Genomic DNA, 17,778 nt, shown 5'->3' with positions numbered 1-17,778 from the left:
AAAACACACACAAACAAAGAACATAAAATAACCAAAATGAAATGGAAAAGCTACAGAAAGGTAGTTTCAAATTTGATCACAATATTAGATTCCATAAATTCATTTTTCTACAATAATTATAAATCTGTAAGGTGAAAAAAAAAATCTTTTAAATTGTAAGTATTGCATGCATTTCACAAATCTTTTGGAATGTCACTCTCAAAATTTAGTACAGAATTTCACAAGTAGTGTTTAGCAGTTGTAAGTAATGACATAACAATGCTATTTTCAAGTCTATCATGATGTTATAAATAATGACTAGATGTACCCATACCACATTCTGTGAAATCAACCACTGAGTTGCATCATGAAATATCAGATCAGAAAAAAGGTTTACTGTAATCCTTCCATCCATTGGGGGCAGAGATTTTCTCTATCATTCCATATAGTCAACATTGACCAAGGAAACAGGAAGTTGGTGTCAGTGAGCAACCAAAATTTTTCAAAACATATGCCCCCATCAATATGAAGCCAAACTTGAAATCAATCCATCCATTGAGAGCCGAAATAATTTTGATGGATAGACAAGGTGATTCCAATATACCAACCACTCGTTGAGTCAGTGTATAACAAGTATCTTATAAAAATAAATTAGCTTACAGTATTTTACTTAAACTTCACTTACCCCATCTAAGGCACAGTCAATGCCTGACATATCTAAGTGTGTGATGCCATTCAGTTTAGCCAAGAATGTATACATATTCTGTAAAACACACATCAATTATGTAAATTTATCAGAAACAATGACATAAAACAGCATAGACTTTTTATAGCTGAGTACTAAAATTGTGTCATTGCCATTTTTTTTTTATTTTTAATTAAGCTGAATCCCTCCTTTTAAGCTAGGTTTTGAATAAAGAATATAATGCTGAAAATATTCAACAAAGTTCATTATGTATACAGAAGGATATAGGGCTTCTATGTAGATACTGAAACCATACTAACAACAATGACAAATAAACAAAAACAAAAAAATGTAAAAAATAGAATATTCTTTGTACTTCAGAGTACTTTTATCCATCTACTTCATACAGTTAACTAAGTGTCAGTCTCTGTAAGAATCAGGCAGTTGGTGAAACATTGTATGAAATAATTCATAACCCACCACTTTGACAGTGTAATTTGACTTTTTGTACCATCATAAACAAGGAATAAAGAAAACATTAATATTATCATTTTCACTGAAATGCACGGCAAATGATCCTTTCAGAGCAGATAACCTCTGACTCAAGACCTTCTTCAATTAATGTATATTTTCAAATCAGTGGGTTTTTTATATGCATGTTTCATGTTTATCTCCATTTTGCCCGATTCTTACAAAGTTATGTACTTAAACATATTTGTACAAATATGTAAGTCTGAACCCTTCAAACACAACCAGCAGGTAAGTCATGATTATGTAAAAATTTAACACTATCAAAATGAAACTAAAATATTTACTGCTAAATCCTCTTCTTTGGGACTATTATCTGATACATTCAGGACTTGTATACCACCAAATATTGCCTCATTTTCAGACAATATTTTAAACACATCTCTAAATCCTTTGCCAAGCCGTGTCGAGCTGATGTTTAGGTGTGTAACTCCTCGAGACAGGTTTTTTAGTGAACCAATGAATGATACCATTGCTGTAAAACAGAAAGTCAACAAAGATTTAAAGAGTTGTAAGCCATATACTTTTATTCGTGGGTACCAACTTTCGTGGATTGAGGAAAAAACACACGTTCGTGGATTCTTGAATTTCGTGGTTTTTAGGTTTTTATTATACACATCAATGGAAATTTCCTTTTTGTTGCTAACCAAATTTCAGTTTGACCTACCAACGAAAACCATGAAAATTGGTACTCCACGAACAGTAGTACTTACACAGTATGTCAAAAATATGTACAAAATGTGTGTGATGCAACAGATCTATTGGATTTCTTCATAATTCAACGTCTTTCCATACATTATAGTAATTTTAATAACCAACCCTATGGTGTGAGGGACCAACCCTATGGTGTGAGGGTTTTCTCCTCAATCAAGACCCATGTGTGGCCTTGACCTGACATTTTTCATCCTATTTCAACCTAATGGGTTTGTTGTTTCTTTCACATATCCAATCATATCAATTCTCATTATAAATTGTTATTTTCCATGTTAAAAAGTTAAGGGGGTGTTTAGGGGGGTCTGGAAGGAACACTAAGAACTGATTAGTGTTTGAAATTTGCAGAACTACCTTTTGTAAATTAGATCCATCAATTGACTTTGACCATGGGGGACCTTTGAGTTACTACATAACTTAAAAAAAGAATTAAACAATAACAGAGCACAGACTTGATATAAAACCAATATACAATAAAGGTTAGAACTACAGGAAAATTACAGATTGTGGTGAGCATTTTCAAGGGTTTGAGTTGAAATTGTATACAAGTCTTTATCAAGTTAGTAACTGTCTATATACTGCAAGAACAGATGGTTGGTTAGCATACCTTTGTCATCAACACAATTTTTTGACAAATCAATCTTTGATAACTGACTTCCTGAGTTGGAAAGAACTGCCACACCTAGTCTGGTTAGAAACTCTCTAAAATTGACAAATAAATTGATTTATCAGCAACCTGTTCATTTTTTTCTTTTATCTTGATGACAGATGTATATCTATCGTACATGACAAGATATTCCAAGAGTGGTTGTGACATCATGAGACCTTCTTTAGAGTTTTGAATAAAAATGACATCACACACCAACAGTTTGTAGTTGCACAAATAGATGTTTTGCTAAAAATTCCTTAAGATGATCAAAAATGCAATTATTAGATTATCAATAAACAGAATAATGGTTACTTTCATTTTTGATATTATCATAGATTATAGAATAGGAACTAAATCCTATACTGTAAATTCAGAAATAAATGCAATGTCTTTAATATTGTAAAAAATGTGATTGGATTTTTATTGCAATTATTTAAATTTGCAAATTTGAATGTTTTTAGCATTCTTGGTGCAGTATCTTATTATATATTGCAAAATGATGGAATCACATTTTTGGACTTTAAAATCAGTTTGGTCTAGAAGGGTGTTTGGTTTATCAAGGTTCAGAATACATTTAAATTGATATAAAACTTCAAAGTGTCTGTTAAGACATTTTTTCAAATTTTTCAGGGTTTGATTCAGACAGGTTTTCTGATTATTCAGGGTTCAGTTTAGACAGGTTTTTCAGATTATTCAGGGTTTCATTCAGACAGGTTTTCTGATTATTCAGGGTTCAGTTTAGACAGGTTTTCTGATTTTTCAGGGTTCAGTTTAGACAGATTTCACTGTAATATAAATCCTATTTCTACTTACGCTGACATTTGACAATTACTAAGGTTGACATCTTCTATTAAACAATTTTTCTGCATCACTTTCAAAACTTCTTGCATTATTTCATTTGACTACAAAAAAAAGGAAGACCAATTGCTGATGACTAAATTTGACTTTTTAAGAACATACATAATAGGGCAATGTTATAAAATTCAAGTCATTTTTATGTCTTTGTAAAGGTTTGTGTCAGCAAGATGTTATAGTGAGATCTTTTGGTTTTACTTCACATCATTTCAGTCTTTAGTCAGTAGGCAAAAAACAGGTTTGAGTCAGTCAGATCCCATAATGGTTTCAATGGACTTTACTAAACACCGTTTCCATCTTTAACAACTAGCCATGTGTTTGTGAATTTTGAAAACAGATTCAACGTAAATTCAGTGGATACTTGGACATAAAAAACCTCGATAGTAAATGAAGTTTCAAAAGAAAAAAATTGCCAATAACAGTTATATCATCCCAAGAGTTTTACAGAGTAGTTCTACCTGCTTATAAAATTATTTTCAATGCATGATTCCATAATTTTCCCATTATTCTTTGTTATTACAAAAAAAATAAGCACTAAATGTAATGAAGGGAGATAAATATGATTTACATGTACTTACTGTTTTAACACCACTGATATCCAAACCAGTGAACCATGTATTATGTTCTAAAGCAGAAACGATGGGAGCTAAATCTCTGAAATAAATCACGGTTGTTATTAGCATTAGACTAGTAGTTGGTTACAAAACTTTGTCAGTTTGTTGAATACTGTTAACTTATTAATTTCCTAGGATTTAGTCAAGTCAAAATATTTGCGGTTATCAATTTTTACGGTTTCAAAAAATAATAGCTTTATACATGTATAGTGTTAAAAATCAATTTCGTGGGTACTGTTTCTCCTGGTTTTCTGTCCAACATGAAAATGGTGAAAGTCAGTAAATTTACAGTATTCAATGATTGTATTGGCCTAGTAATACATATGATATTTATATCCCTACTTAAAAAAGCTGAGGGGTACAATGTGAGTTCCTTTCACATACTTATGAAAAATTGAATTGCTTATTTAAGTAGCATTATTTCCATAATTATAGTATATTGTGGGAAAAAAAATTACACCAGTCTCTGGACCTCACCATTCAACCATTCTAACAGCTTTTTACCTTCCGCAATTAAGTACATACCTTTGGCTCAGATGATCAAAATCTTTAAGAGTCAAAACTTTACAGTCTTGTGATAAGTATAGAGTGTCTACATCCTAAAAATGGATTTAAAAATATAAACACAATGAAAAACATGCTATCAAAAATTCCTCACAATATGAAATATTAAGAACAACACAGACTGATCAATGCTATGAAAATTTAAAGCATGGGTATCACTATGATAAAAATTTCCCCACTGCTCTGTAGTTTGCAGAACTTTAAATTTAGCACTGTGCCACTATATTTCTGAAATTTGTTTCGGCAGTGATGAGAATATGCTATGAAAACTGTGCCATAATTTCCAGACAGCCTGATTAACTGATAGCTGTACTAGTAGGCATTTTGCTATTTCATATTCATGAGGAGAACACAATGATGGTAATATTTTTCATCTGTTGTTATCCTTTGAATTGTAATCCAGTTTCTATGTAATTAGGAAAATATAAGTAATAATTCAACTAAATTTCAAAAGAAAAAAATGAGATTTTCTTCATAACAAATTTGTTTCTAGAAAAAAAATTCATACCCTACCAGTGCACCTAATCAATACCTGAAAGTTTTTTTGTTTTTTGTTTTTTGTTTTTTTTCTGGTTGCTCATTTACTTTTATTTCAATGTACATGTTAATATAATTAAAGAACCTTAGTGAGCGTGCTCACATACCCCATGCGTCCCTATGTTGGATACTCAAGTAAATTTGTTTGTAAGAGAAATACATGTAGAAGAAAAAGAAATATGAGTGTCTTTAAGGCTTTAGACCTTTATCTTCGAACTAAATTCTGTCACTCAGAATGGTAGTTTCAAACTCCAGACTGCGATTTCTTTGAATTTTAGTTAATTGAAAGTAAATATCATCGTAGTGCAATGAAACATAAACATGACCTGTAACACATCATGGTGAACTTCTGCAAGCGTTTAGAAAAAAAGTACGGAAAACTGATGATGGACTGATGGACGGACTGACAGACGGACGGGTTATAAACTTTATACTCTTCGCAACTTCGTTGTTCACATAACATACCCAGGCAACTTCTTCTCTGTAAGGCTGATTGAAGTAGTCACACATACAGGCATACATCATAGCAAAGTTGCCACAAGGTCCATGCTCCTTGGTTTCAATTGTTTTTATCATATCATTCATCATTTTTAACCTCTCTGGGGGTGTCACGTCTATTTTCTTTATTAATCGTCTAAAAAAGGAAAGAAAACAATATAGTGGATGTGTGTTGTAAAATTTAACAATTTACTTAAAGAGGGAAAATATGTTGATGTGACACTAATGCAGATGTATTCAGCATTTCACTCTAAGATCTCTTGAGTCACAAAGAAAACCTGCATGACACTTGAAAAAAAACTTCTGATTATAGACTAACAAACCAAAATTCCACAAGCCCCAATCTTTCTTAGCCCTATTAGCTAAAATGAGAGAATAAGGTCAATCAAATATCAACTTCTTTATAATTACACTAATATTATCAAGTGTTCCCTTCAAAAATTTTGGGAAGGGGTAGGTGACCCTTCCTTTTTTAATAGGTTCTTTTAACCCTCTCAGCCTTTTTCTGTCATTTTCACTGAAAAAATACTTGCACATGATATGCCTTAAAATTAGCCTCTAACATGCTAAAGTGACTTGTTTTACCAGGACTATCCTGCCCTTTTCCAAAAGTTGCAGGGAACACTATTATCAAAATGGTACTTCTGGTGAAGATGGTTAAGTCACATGACTTACACTAAAGGGAATGATGGGAAGATCTGTTTGACTGATGTACCAATATGAGTGATCATGTGATTAATTTCATCTGTTTCTGTTTCCAAGGTAATAAAAGAGTAGCTTTTTCCATCATTGGTGGTTACTATCAGCTGCAAAAAAATATAAACTTCATGTTACAAGATAAAAAACATTGAACCAGATTAATACTGAACAGTTTATCGTAAAGTATATCATGTCTGATTGAGTATTTTCCTAGTTTCAGATCAATTATATTTGACAAATAAATCACGAAAACTATATTTTATCATTGTTTAACCATGGGCTGGCCACATTTATCGTATTATTTTATCCTGAGCAATAGGGAGGGATTAAATATCCACATAAAAAGCAAGCCCATGGTAAAATTCTAAAGGAAATCAAAAGAATGTAATCCAGGGACAAAGACCAGTCATGGAAAACAAACAAACACAACAAAGAACATAAATCAAACAAAATAATACATACAAAGTAACAAAAGTAAAACAATGATAAAATGGAGTCCTGTGATTTATTTTGATTCTTATAAGATTAGTTTCTGCATATTTTCAAATAAACACAACCAGTGTGTTGCACCGTAGCCATTATGGAGCAAAACTATGTTGTGACGCCAGTAAAATTTAGTAAAACTTACCTAAGAAATTGGAAATAAAACTATCATATATATATATGACATTGGTCATATGTTTATCAATGTTTTACAATGGCTAGTGTCTAAAAGCCTTTTAAGGATCATTGTTTTAAATCAGTAACATTCACTGTTCAGAACAATAATGCTCTTCGTTTCAGATCAACTGAATTCATTGTTTATATCAATTATCCCCTTGTTTCAGATAATAAAATTCATTGTTTTAGACCAATCATATTCAATGTATTATAACAATGATAGGAAACATTCTGTTATCTCATAATATTCTTTTTGTTTACCACAATAGCCTCATAGTTCTACCTGCATACGAGATAAAAATGTACTTATTAAGTGTCATACATGTGTTTCTTGCCTGTATGAGAACAAGAAGAGTAAATGTTTTCTTCCTTATGATCCTTATGAGTTTCAAAAAATTGTTAATGACGATGAACGATGACGACAGACGCCAAATGATGGGAATAGCTGACTTGGCCTATGGCCAGGTGAGCCAAAATACATACATATTCATCATGTTTACATCATTTTAATGAAATCTCTTACCAAATGACATCATATCAAGCATACACATTTAAATCATGTCTTGAAAATGACTGTACTACACCAACTGGGAAACCAAGGCAGCTTTGGAACATCTAGAAGTCTTCAAACAGATCTGCAAACTGCCAAAGCTGTCTTGGTACCATGTTGTTGTAGTCCATCACAAAGACTTGAGTGAAATAAGAAATCAGATTCTGAGAAAAAAAAATACTACAATTGTTTTTAATTTGTAAAATAAACAAACAGGTCATACATGTATATACATGAAGAAAAATAGATTTTACTATTCAATCGAGGAGAAAATTACAACTTTTTTCAACCAATTAATTTCATTTCATAGGGATAACATAGGGAAAAGGGCTATTTTAAACACAAGAATATGGGAATTATAGGGCATTGCCAAAAAGATATTGATTTTATAGGAGTTATAGAATATATATCGGGCCAGTTAAAGGCCTGTAGGTAATTAGATTTAAATCACCAGTTAATTAACTTGGCTTAAGAATTAATCCTTTAGCCAATTCAGTTTGTCTCCGACTTGTCACCACGTGGTCTAGGGTTCAATCTTCTATGGTGGAAGTATAATTTTGTGAGTCAAATCTTCTCTCCCATTACAAAGGGAAGGGCAGATCAAAAGTCAAATTGTACAGGAATCGCACTTTCTTAAATGGTAACAATGAAAAATTTTGTTCCTGCTAATGAAGTCTCTTTAAAGATTAAATTCAAGTAGAATTTAAGTACTGCAATATCTAAATTGCTATGCAGGGTTTGTTTACATCATTAAATAGAAAAGGTAGCATTAACAAAGCAAAATTTGGGATACACTTAAAATATCAAGATCCATTGTAAGGAAATCCACCACCTTCTAACATATTTTTCATGATTTTCTATTTATACAAACAATCACGATTTTCTATTTATACAAACAATCACGCTTTATGAATTCTTTTTAAAGAAATTTCAAAATAATATATATGTCAATGATTGACATGTTCCTACATCCACACATTTATATTAATTAATATTCAATGCAACTAAAAGGTGTCCTTCATTCAAAAAGTTATTCCTTTCATCAGAATAACAAATATCAATGCATTTAAATAATCCTTTCATGATGACATTTAAAAATACAGCGAAACCGGTCTAAACCAAATGAAACCATGCCTGTCTAAACCAGACACTTTTTTATCCTTTAAGTGTCAATTTCAATGTATTTCGAACCTGTATAAACCAAACATTCCATTCAGTCGAAAAGGGGTCTGGCGTCGGTTTCATTAAAAAACAATCTCAAATTAAGATTTTGCTCAAATCCTTCAGTTTTCCTAAAATCTTCAATTTCAAGTGATTTGACAGGTCTTAATTTAAGTTGAGGGAGGATTTGAGGAAAATATCAATTTAAGATTCTTTATGAAACTGATTGCCTGGTTTTCACTGTACAACATAAACACACTTCTCTAAAGGAACTTCTAATTATACACTTCCTGTCTATCAACGCATACAATATTAGATCTCGCACCACTTCCTTACCGAGTCTAGAACAAAACTTACCTTATTTTGTTGTTGGCTTTCTATACTTTGTATGTCAAGGTAACAGATATTGTTTTCTTGCTGTAATAAGAAAAGAAACTTCCCTATGTAAGCCTGGTATGATATTTGGTATGAAATAAGCATAAGATAAACACAGAGTTGTATTACAGAAGTAGAAAATAAATCTAAATCTAAGAGTTTCCTGTACAGCTGAGAATTAAAGAGAGTCAAAATACATCTTTACATATGTTTAGAGTTTGATTTCGTCTATCATTTCGCAGGCATGATATATATATATATATGGTCTTTATTACAACGTTATGTCACTTTCAATTCAATTCGCTAAACCTGTGAAGAAAATTATGAATTATAGTCAACAGTGTCATCTCAACTTAAGTTCTGAAAGAGGAGGTTTACAAAACAGTTTTGTAAATTTTACAAAGGATTATATTATAAGTGCATAAAAATTCTCCAATAGAAACACACCTATATGGTACATGGGGATTGCACAACAGCAAACCTAGAGTGTAAAGCGAGCAAGAATAAGGAGATAAGCCAAATCTAAAAACTGTTGCTGTGTTTTTTTTTTCTATTAATTTTCTATTTATAATTCATGGAGGAATTGCTTGAAGCATTTTCTAATCAACACTACGTTAGTTAGGACATAACGTGAAGATAAATCGGAAATATTTTTTTTTCATTCACAACATGAGTGACACAAAAGGCACTTATGACCTACAAGGCAGACTAGTTGAATATGAACTAGGTTTAATGTGTATATACAATGAAACCTGTCTAAAGTGAACCCTGAATAAATCAGAAACCTGTCTAAACAAGACAACCCTTAGAGTTCCTTTATACAGGCAAAAATTGTTCATGTGATCTCTATGTGAATCAGGTTTCACGCAAAATTCATGTGTACTTTGCATGAAATTAACATGATCTTCACGTGAAATTAAATTTGTGATCTTAACATGAAATTTACTTGATCTTCACATTACATTAACATGATTTTCACATGAAAAGTTCACATGAATTTAATGTGAAGGCCAGGTTCATTCAATTTTCATGTGAATTCATGTGTAATTATTTTTCCCGTGATATCCAATTCAAGATATTCTGACTCTACAACTATTCAAACCTAAAACTTTTCAAATTAACAAATAATTAAGCCAAAAGTAGTCCCTGTTTCAGTAGTATTCATACTTTTAAGAAGTACACTAAATGCTGTTGAAGTTTTGAAATATAAAACCTATGATTAATCTTCCATTTTTTTATTCATGAGAAAAGGACAATAACTCCAATGACAGGAGTTGTGTTGATTTCTTCATTCCATATTCACATGATTCTTATTTTTTTCTAATACTTAGTCCTTTTATTCTGGAAAATAGATTTCGGGGGATTCTTTAAAGATATACATGAATATGAACTTCAAACAAAACACAATGTGGCTTTAACTTATTCTGTCTATATTAAAGCATAAGACTTACTGTTCTTAACAATGCTAAGTTTTTTGTAGAAAAACTTGATGGGGAGATATTTAATTTTTTGCTTTTTTTTTACCTATTTTTTTTTTGGGGGGGGAGGAGGGGGGAACGGACAAAATCATCAGTAAAACTAGTACCAGAAAAACTATTGACTCTTTTTCATGTAATCATCATGATTCCAAACATATTTTGAAGTATAAATGATTTCAGAATTACCCCATAAAATCATAATGCCTTACCTTATAATTGAAAGATGATTGATAATTATCATTCAGACTACTGTAGTTAATTAAAAATTGAAAGACAGATGCCCAATAGCAATCATATACTTCCTCATAAGAGCACAGAAAAATAATATTTACCAAATTCCTGTAAATTTTTGGTTTCTGGGTTGACTTCAATCTTCAAACAATCAGTGACAATTAGTACATATGAGTTTCCGTTCACCGTGATTGTTAATTTGGGAATAACGTCAGATAAATATAGGAAAGGAAGATCTACGAGTTTAAGTTACATTCCATACTATCATAACTAATTTAACTATCATTTCAGTGAAAGTAAATACATGTAGATCAGTCATTGTCCAAACTAGCCTAACACAGAGGGGCAAGGCACCCCTTTCAGTAAGGTGAGCCCTTCCTACCTTCAGAAAAACTTGAAAAAAAATGATTCTGTTAATATATATCTTCTATTTTATCCAGAATCCTTTGTTTTTAAAATGCGTACCTGAACCAAGGTATACATGTAATAATAGTAAAATCACAATGACGTTTAAGAAAAATTTTATCAAAATTTATAAGGTGCACCCTTATGATCATTATTAAGCATTTTTTTGACCTACCTACCAGTGCACCTGGTCCATGCTCCCAGTTTTCAATGAAGTCCGAGTTGCTCATTTACTTTTGTTACTTTGTATTTTAGTTACTTTATGTTCTTTGTTTCCATGTCTGGTCTTTGTCCCTGGATTACATTCTTTTGATTACCGCTAGAATCTTGGTTCCCTTGATTACTCTATCAAACTTGAAAAGCTACCATACTTAAGTATTTTTTTAAACATTATGAACCAACTGCTGTCAAACATTTTGTTCAACTATATGTACATGAAAGACTGCATCGATACAGTAACAGGCATTGTCAGCAACATTTTTTCATATGACAGGGTTGCACACATAAAAGCCAAAGAAATGATATAAAAACATACTGTAGACTATGTTATCAATGTAGATGAAATGAAGGTAATCTAAACATGGTCATTGAAATAATTTTTTATTTTTTTATTTTGGACAAATATTAACAACTGTGCAGCATTAAAAGTGGATTGTTTGTTGAGATCACAGCAGGGAGTCAGGGCCCAGGTGAGGGCGTAATGGGCTTACGCCCCCTTTACAAAGAAAAATAAAAAAAACAAAAAAATTATTGTAATCTGCTAAATATTGTATTGAATATGGCAATTTATCATATTCATTCATTATACATGTCATAATCTGATTTCCTTTTATACTGATTCTTGTAATTACGCTTCTCCTTCATAAAATTCTGGACCCGCCCTTGCACAGATGTCCATTATCTTAACATGAAGATGACTAGGTCTTTGAAAACTGGCAAATCTTGTCCCCATCTTGTTCACACAAGCAGAATCAAAAGTTGAAGACTGCCTCTAAACAACACATCCACCAGATTTTGTAAAAATTGGTCAAATGGTTTTAGGTAGTTGATTAAAATGTTGAAAATAATGCTCCACAAACTAAAGTTTACAGACACAAAGTGATGACATACATGTATGCTCACAATGGTCTTAGTCCAGGTGAGCTAACAAAACTCGATAATATCATTGAAATAGTGATTGCACCACTGTTAAAATTAAATTTTGAAATCATAAAAATAAAAATAAACAAGTGATTTAACCTTCTTATTTCTATGGTGCAGTGATTTTTAATGACTAACTACAAAACCACATAACAGGAAAAACCTGACACATTAAAAACAAATACTTAATATTCAAATTTACAAATTACTTTATTTAGTGTTCAGTCAAGCAATTAACAAACAATGCAAAAGGATGTGTTTATCGGTGAAATCTGAGCAAGAAAGTGATGCATTGTTTGACAAAAGTCAAATGAAACAGCTGCCTCACTGTTGGATACATTCAACGAAAGAGTCTATGATAAAATATAAGAACTTCTAAATCTAAGGGAGATAATTCCCATAAAACAATAACAGTTCAGCAGATAATCAATTCTTGTATCGTATTTCATCAGTCATGATTTTAAAAGCATTATTCAAAGGGAAAAACCAGGGGATTATGAAAAGATCGTCTGAACAGAAAGTAAAATGGAGCGTTTTTAGATCCTACATGCAGTAACTGAATGGAACAATTGATAGGTCTAATTTTGATTAGACTGAGTGAAAATTGACAAGGTGATTCCAATACAATAAAACAATAATTAAAAATCCCTTTTTCCCATTATGGCAAAGGTAATGAATCCTAACAGCAATGAACAACTTCATTAGTATCTCAACAAACCCAGGTGAGGTGCCAAATATAAAAATATGTTCTAGGCAGACACAAAATATTACAAGGCAAATGAAGTGATAACTGACTGACAGACAGACATCCAAGTAGATAACATTATACATCTGTTGAATGGTCATGAGGTGAATGGCAAATCTGTTACCCTGAGGTACCTACTTTTACCATAAGCAACACAGGAAGTAAGGTAATAGGAGCAATAAATTTGTCATACTATTTAAAAATAATTGTATGTTATGTAGTTCAAAAATGTACTTGAAAATAAAGCAATAAAAACTTATTGTGTAACTTAAAAAGGCTGTAAGAGATTGAACACAACTAGGTCAGAACAAAAGATAAAAACATCAAAAGATAAGGCCAACCTTTAAAAATTACTTGTTTGTTATTGACTACTTGAATACTTCTATATTAGGAAGAAAAATTTTTTTTACAAAAGAGTTTATTAAATCCAAAATTATATGGAATACACTATATATTAGCAATTTATGTTTTTTTTTTGTTTTTTTTTTATTTCACCAGAAATTAAATTCATTTTTTGTTCCTGGCTAGCCAAGAAACTCTCCATGAAAGTTGTACTCTTGACTACAAAAATTGTCACAATTTTGAAAATAAGAAGACTCACTGTAGACTTCAGAGACCTCGTCCTTCTTCCTACTTAAAGGACTATTTTAGGCAGGGGTTGTGAAGGCAAGAGGCCATGACCAGGACCCATTTGTCCTTTCTGGCTGAAAATGGTTCTTTTATCTTTACAAATTACCCCTTAAAACTGTGAATATCTTTGAAAAATCCTGAAATTGGCCCCTTCTCATAATTTCAATCCCAACAACTATAAGGACTTATATTCTGGGTAAGAATTTTCTACATGTATTAAACAAATATAATTCAATTTTTGGCCTAATCCTATGGTAATCTCTAACCAGGAAGCCACTACATCCCTTACTGATAACCTATTAACAAATTGGGCTTTATAAGGAACTTAATTGTATAACTAAAGTTCTATTAAAATGATGATAATACATGTAGTTTTAAAGTTTATTTTAGAATTTTGCATGAAGATAAAAAAGACTGATCTATTCAAATAAATAATTACATCATTACTTTTTTTAGTACACACCATGTATGTAACCAGCATGGTATTCATTTATTACATAACTTTTTTGTACAAATAATATCTGATACAAGTGTCAGACTAAGATTTATGGTCCATGAGGCTTAATATGAGCCATACAGGTCCAAAAGTGGGGTTTAATATGAACCATATAGGTCTAAAATTGGGCTTACAAAGAGCCAAATGGGTCCAAAAGTGGAGCTTTCAAAGAGCCATATACATAATAAAATATAGGTCCAAAGGCAGGGCTTAATATGAACCATATCGGTCCAAAAGTGGGGCTTAAAACAAGCCATATAGGTCCAAAGAGAAGTGATCAACTCTCTTTACCACTGAGTCCATAAATATTTTTACTTTGAACAAAGGGGGTCCCTTATTCATCATAATAATACCACTTAAAACATAATTTTTCTCCATCTTCACAATGCCATTGGTCCATAAGTAACAATTTTACCTTCCTAAAAGTACGGTACTAATTAAATGATAACACAGACTGTAGGAGTAACAATGAAATCAATATACAAGCTTTTGATTTGAGTAACCACTGTTGGTTGATTTGCCAGGTTGAACAAAAACTTTCAAGTAGAAGAGGAGTTCTTCATGTAATACATGTACCGTAGGTATGTTTGCCTATACAGGTTCTGTACAGTAGCCTGAGGATTTGATGGAGCTGAAAGTCTGTGCTGGAAAATAAGGGAAATTTCTGAACAATGGAAGGTATATTATTTTAGGCTATGTGGTCCATCTTCAGTAAAAAAAAAATTTTTTTAATTTGTCAAAGACAGGAATGGCAAAGTTGCCGTAAACAAGAAGTGAATGTCATGAATAGCATCCCATATTATGGGACCAATACTGAAGTTGTGTATTAAATATCTAGTGGCTGTGATTTATAGTTGCTGAGAAAAATGTTACAAACATATTTCCCCACCCATCCATCCCTGCCTACCCAATTCATCCACCCCTGTCTACTCCATCCATCCACCCTTGCCGACCCAACCCATCCACCTCTGCCTATCCGACCCATCCACCTCTGCCTACTCCATCCATCCACCCCTGCCTGCCCAACCCATCCATCCTTGCCTACCCAACCCAAATTCACCATTCTGTAAGGCAATTTGCACAACAGAAACCTGAAAAATTGAAAATAAAAACAGACTATTAAATATTGATAAGATGGCAAGTTTATAATTAGTGTGATATTCCCCAGTTCAGTAGATCCCTTGAAAATCTGACACATACAGTGCTGTCAGCCCTCGTTATCTGGAGTTCAAAACTACACCACTTTAACACAGTAACCCTACACCAGAGTTTATATTCAATATTTTACTAAAGATAGACCATATCCATGGCTTAAAAAATTTATACATGTAATTTTTATAAAACTTGGAGTAAATTAGCCAAATTTCAATAAGCAATGGCCATTTTAAATTTATTGGACCCTAACATTTCGCTAAAATGGCCCATACAGTCAATTAAAAAATTTGCCCCCTTTGAAAGCTGGACCCCTAGATTGAAAAGTTAAAGCTGGATAAAGCTAAAGTTAAAAAGAATGAAGGCCAGACATCATACCAGGGGTTCAAATTACATGTAGTGAATGTTCCAGGGCTATAACCCATCATTTATGACCTAAGACTTTTCAAATTTCATTAGCATAGCTCCAGGACCTTCGATTGATACATTACATTGACTCTCTAATGAGGACCTTTGTTTAACTTCAAGGTCATAGACCTTCAATTCTAAATATTTGAACTCCAATAGACCTGACACTGCATAATATTATTGGGTCTAGCCATTACAAAGAAATGAATATATTCATATATTGACAAGGCTGATCTCATAAACCACACATGTAATTGATTCATCAGTGTCAACAGTTACATGTACTTACATGTAATTGTGTCCATAACAATTAGGTAAAAATGTAATTGATGTCATTTATGGGTGACCTAAGTTGTTACTCATTCAATAAGTGTACATGTACAGGTGTGTTAAATAACATAAATACTGAACATATATATGTTCAAAGCGTATACAGGATGATTTAAAAAATTCTGCTATACAAGTACATGTATATGTATTTATGATAAATTGAAGTAATACAATATAATTAGAACAATACCAAATTTCATGATGGACAAATGATTATCATTTTTTATCAAAATTATAGGGTAAATGTCAAGCTATGACAAAAAAACTTGTTTTTGAGGAAAAACAGTATTTTCATGAAAAATACTTTTTCCGAACTCAAAATAAAAGTGAAAGTAGAAGTTTGACCTGTTCTGGTGTACCAAAGTTTGTGCCTTTTTTTCAAAATGGACCCAAAGATTATTTTTCACACTTCCAAAATGGAAATAACATGGTCAAAAGTTAGATTGAAACTACTTGTCTATTTTGTTTAAAAAATCATGAAAATTTAAGGTTTACAAGGAATACAAGATTGAGAATATTTCCTGTTGAACTGTTCAACATGTAAGCATTATTGGATTATCTCTCCACCAAAGACAATAATGCACATATGTTAAGGTACCAACTCATTCTATGAATCACCTGAATATAGCTCAAATATTGCTGCTTGGGCGTTAAACCCCAACAATCAATCGATCTTTCTATGAAACACAGACAAAATACACTGACCAAAATCTGTCTGGCTCTGAACTGTAATTTTACTCAATTTGTATGCATTGTAACATATTAATCTCTTCAATTGAATGTAATATAAACAGATTTTACACAAGCATAATTAACCTACATGATTGCATATAGCAGTAATAATAATACATTGGTACCACTTCACAAATAAGTTCCAGTTAAGGAAAAAATTGCCAGCTAATACCTACATGTATGTAAATCACTTTAAATCTATATACATGTATTCAATGCATCATTTCTGCAATAGATTTTTTTTTTAATTAATTCTTTTTCAAAACTGCAAGACTACTGGTAAAAAGAATGCTTGTCTAATCAACGAATATTTGTGATTTCATCCCAAGCAGTTATCATAACTTCAACTAAAAGGAAAGGAACAACTAAAGGTCAAAGATCACATGCACTTTTAGTTTCAACCTACAAACATAACAAATTGCATGTTAATTCATCTAACATAACAAAGTTTTGCAACTGCATAATGACATTTCAAAAATAATTTTTCATTAATAAGTTTTTTTGGGGTTTGATAAAATCAACAAAAATATGAAAGCAATTGACATAGGGAAAGCAAAGTTTACATTTGCCATACATGTACTGTATCTGACAAATGTGTAAGTTTTAGCCATTTAAAAGTACATGTATCTAATGAAAGTCAAGGATATCTGGTGACCAGTACTAAGAGTGATCTACTACAAGCAGTGACAGATCCAGGAGGGGTTTTGGGGGTAGGGACCCCCCTTTTGTTGAAATATTTCAAATATAAATTTCTTGCAAAATTTGGGCAAAAAGGATCAAATAATACCCTGGAATGTCCTCTCAGTTTTTCTTGGAATCCTTTTGGACTCCTTCACCCTTTTTACAAATTTCTGGATCTACCCCTATCATGTACATGTATCTAATGTAAGAGAGCCTTAGCAGGGATCACAGAGGATGGGGTATGTGTAAAACACTAGTCTCCCATTTACAAATGTAAATCATAAA

General features: G+C 31.9%; 1 protein-coding gene across 18 annotated transcripts in view; it reads right to left on the bottom strand.

The window, feature by feature from the left end:
- LOC148617176 (F-actin-uncapping protein LRRC16A-like) overlaps positions 1–17,778 on the bottom strand; it is a 70,326-nt gene that overhangs the window by 42,762 nt on the left and 9,786 nt on the right. For all 18 annotated transcript variants that reach the window (XM_088584618.1, XM_088584613.1, XM_088584614.1 and 15 more), the window contains 9 exons: positions 9,048–9,107; positions 6,296–6,426; positions 5,588–5,756; positions 4,547–4,620; positions 3,986–4,061; positions 3,366–3,454; positions 2,511–2,605; positions 1,480–1,667; positions 665–742 (listed from right to left, as the gene is read on the bottom strand). In XM_088584618.1, the coding sequence (XP_088440744.1) occupies positions 665–742; positions 1,480–1,667; positions 2,511–2,605; positions 3,366–3,454; positions 3,986–4,061; positions 4,547–4,620; positions 5,588–5,756; positions 6,296–6,426; positions 9,048–9,107 (960 nt within the window). The remainder of the gene's footprint in view (positions 1–664; positions 743–1,479; positions 1,668–2,510; positions 2,606–3,365; positions 3,455–3,985; positions 4,062–4,546; positions 4,621–5,587; positions 5,757–6,295; positions 6,427–9,047; positions 9,108–17,778) is intronic.

Source organism: Perna viridis, chromosome 5 (assembly GCF_037379345.1).
Source record: "Perna viridis isolate PV_CMFRI_1.1 ecotype Kerala chromosome 5, ASM3737934v1, whole genome shotgun sequence".
NCBI lineage: Eukaryota > Metazoa > Mollusca > Bivalvia > Mytilida > Mytilidae > Perna > Perna viridis.
This window is presented reverse-complemented; position numbering and strand designations above follow the sequence as displayed.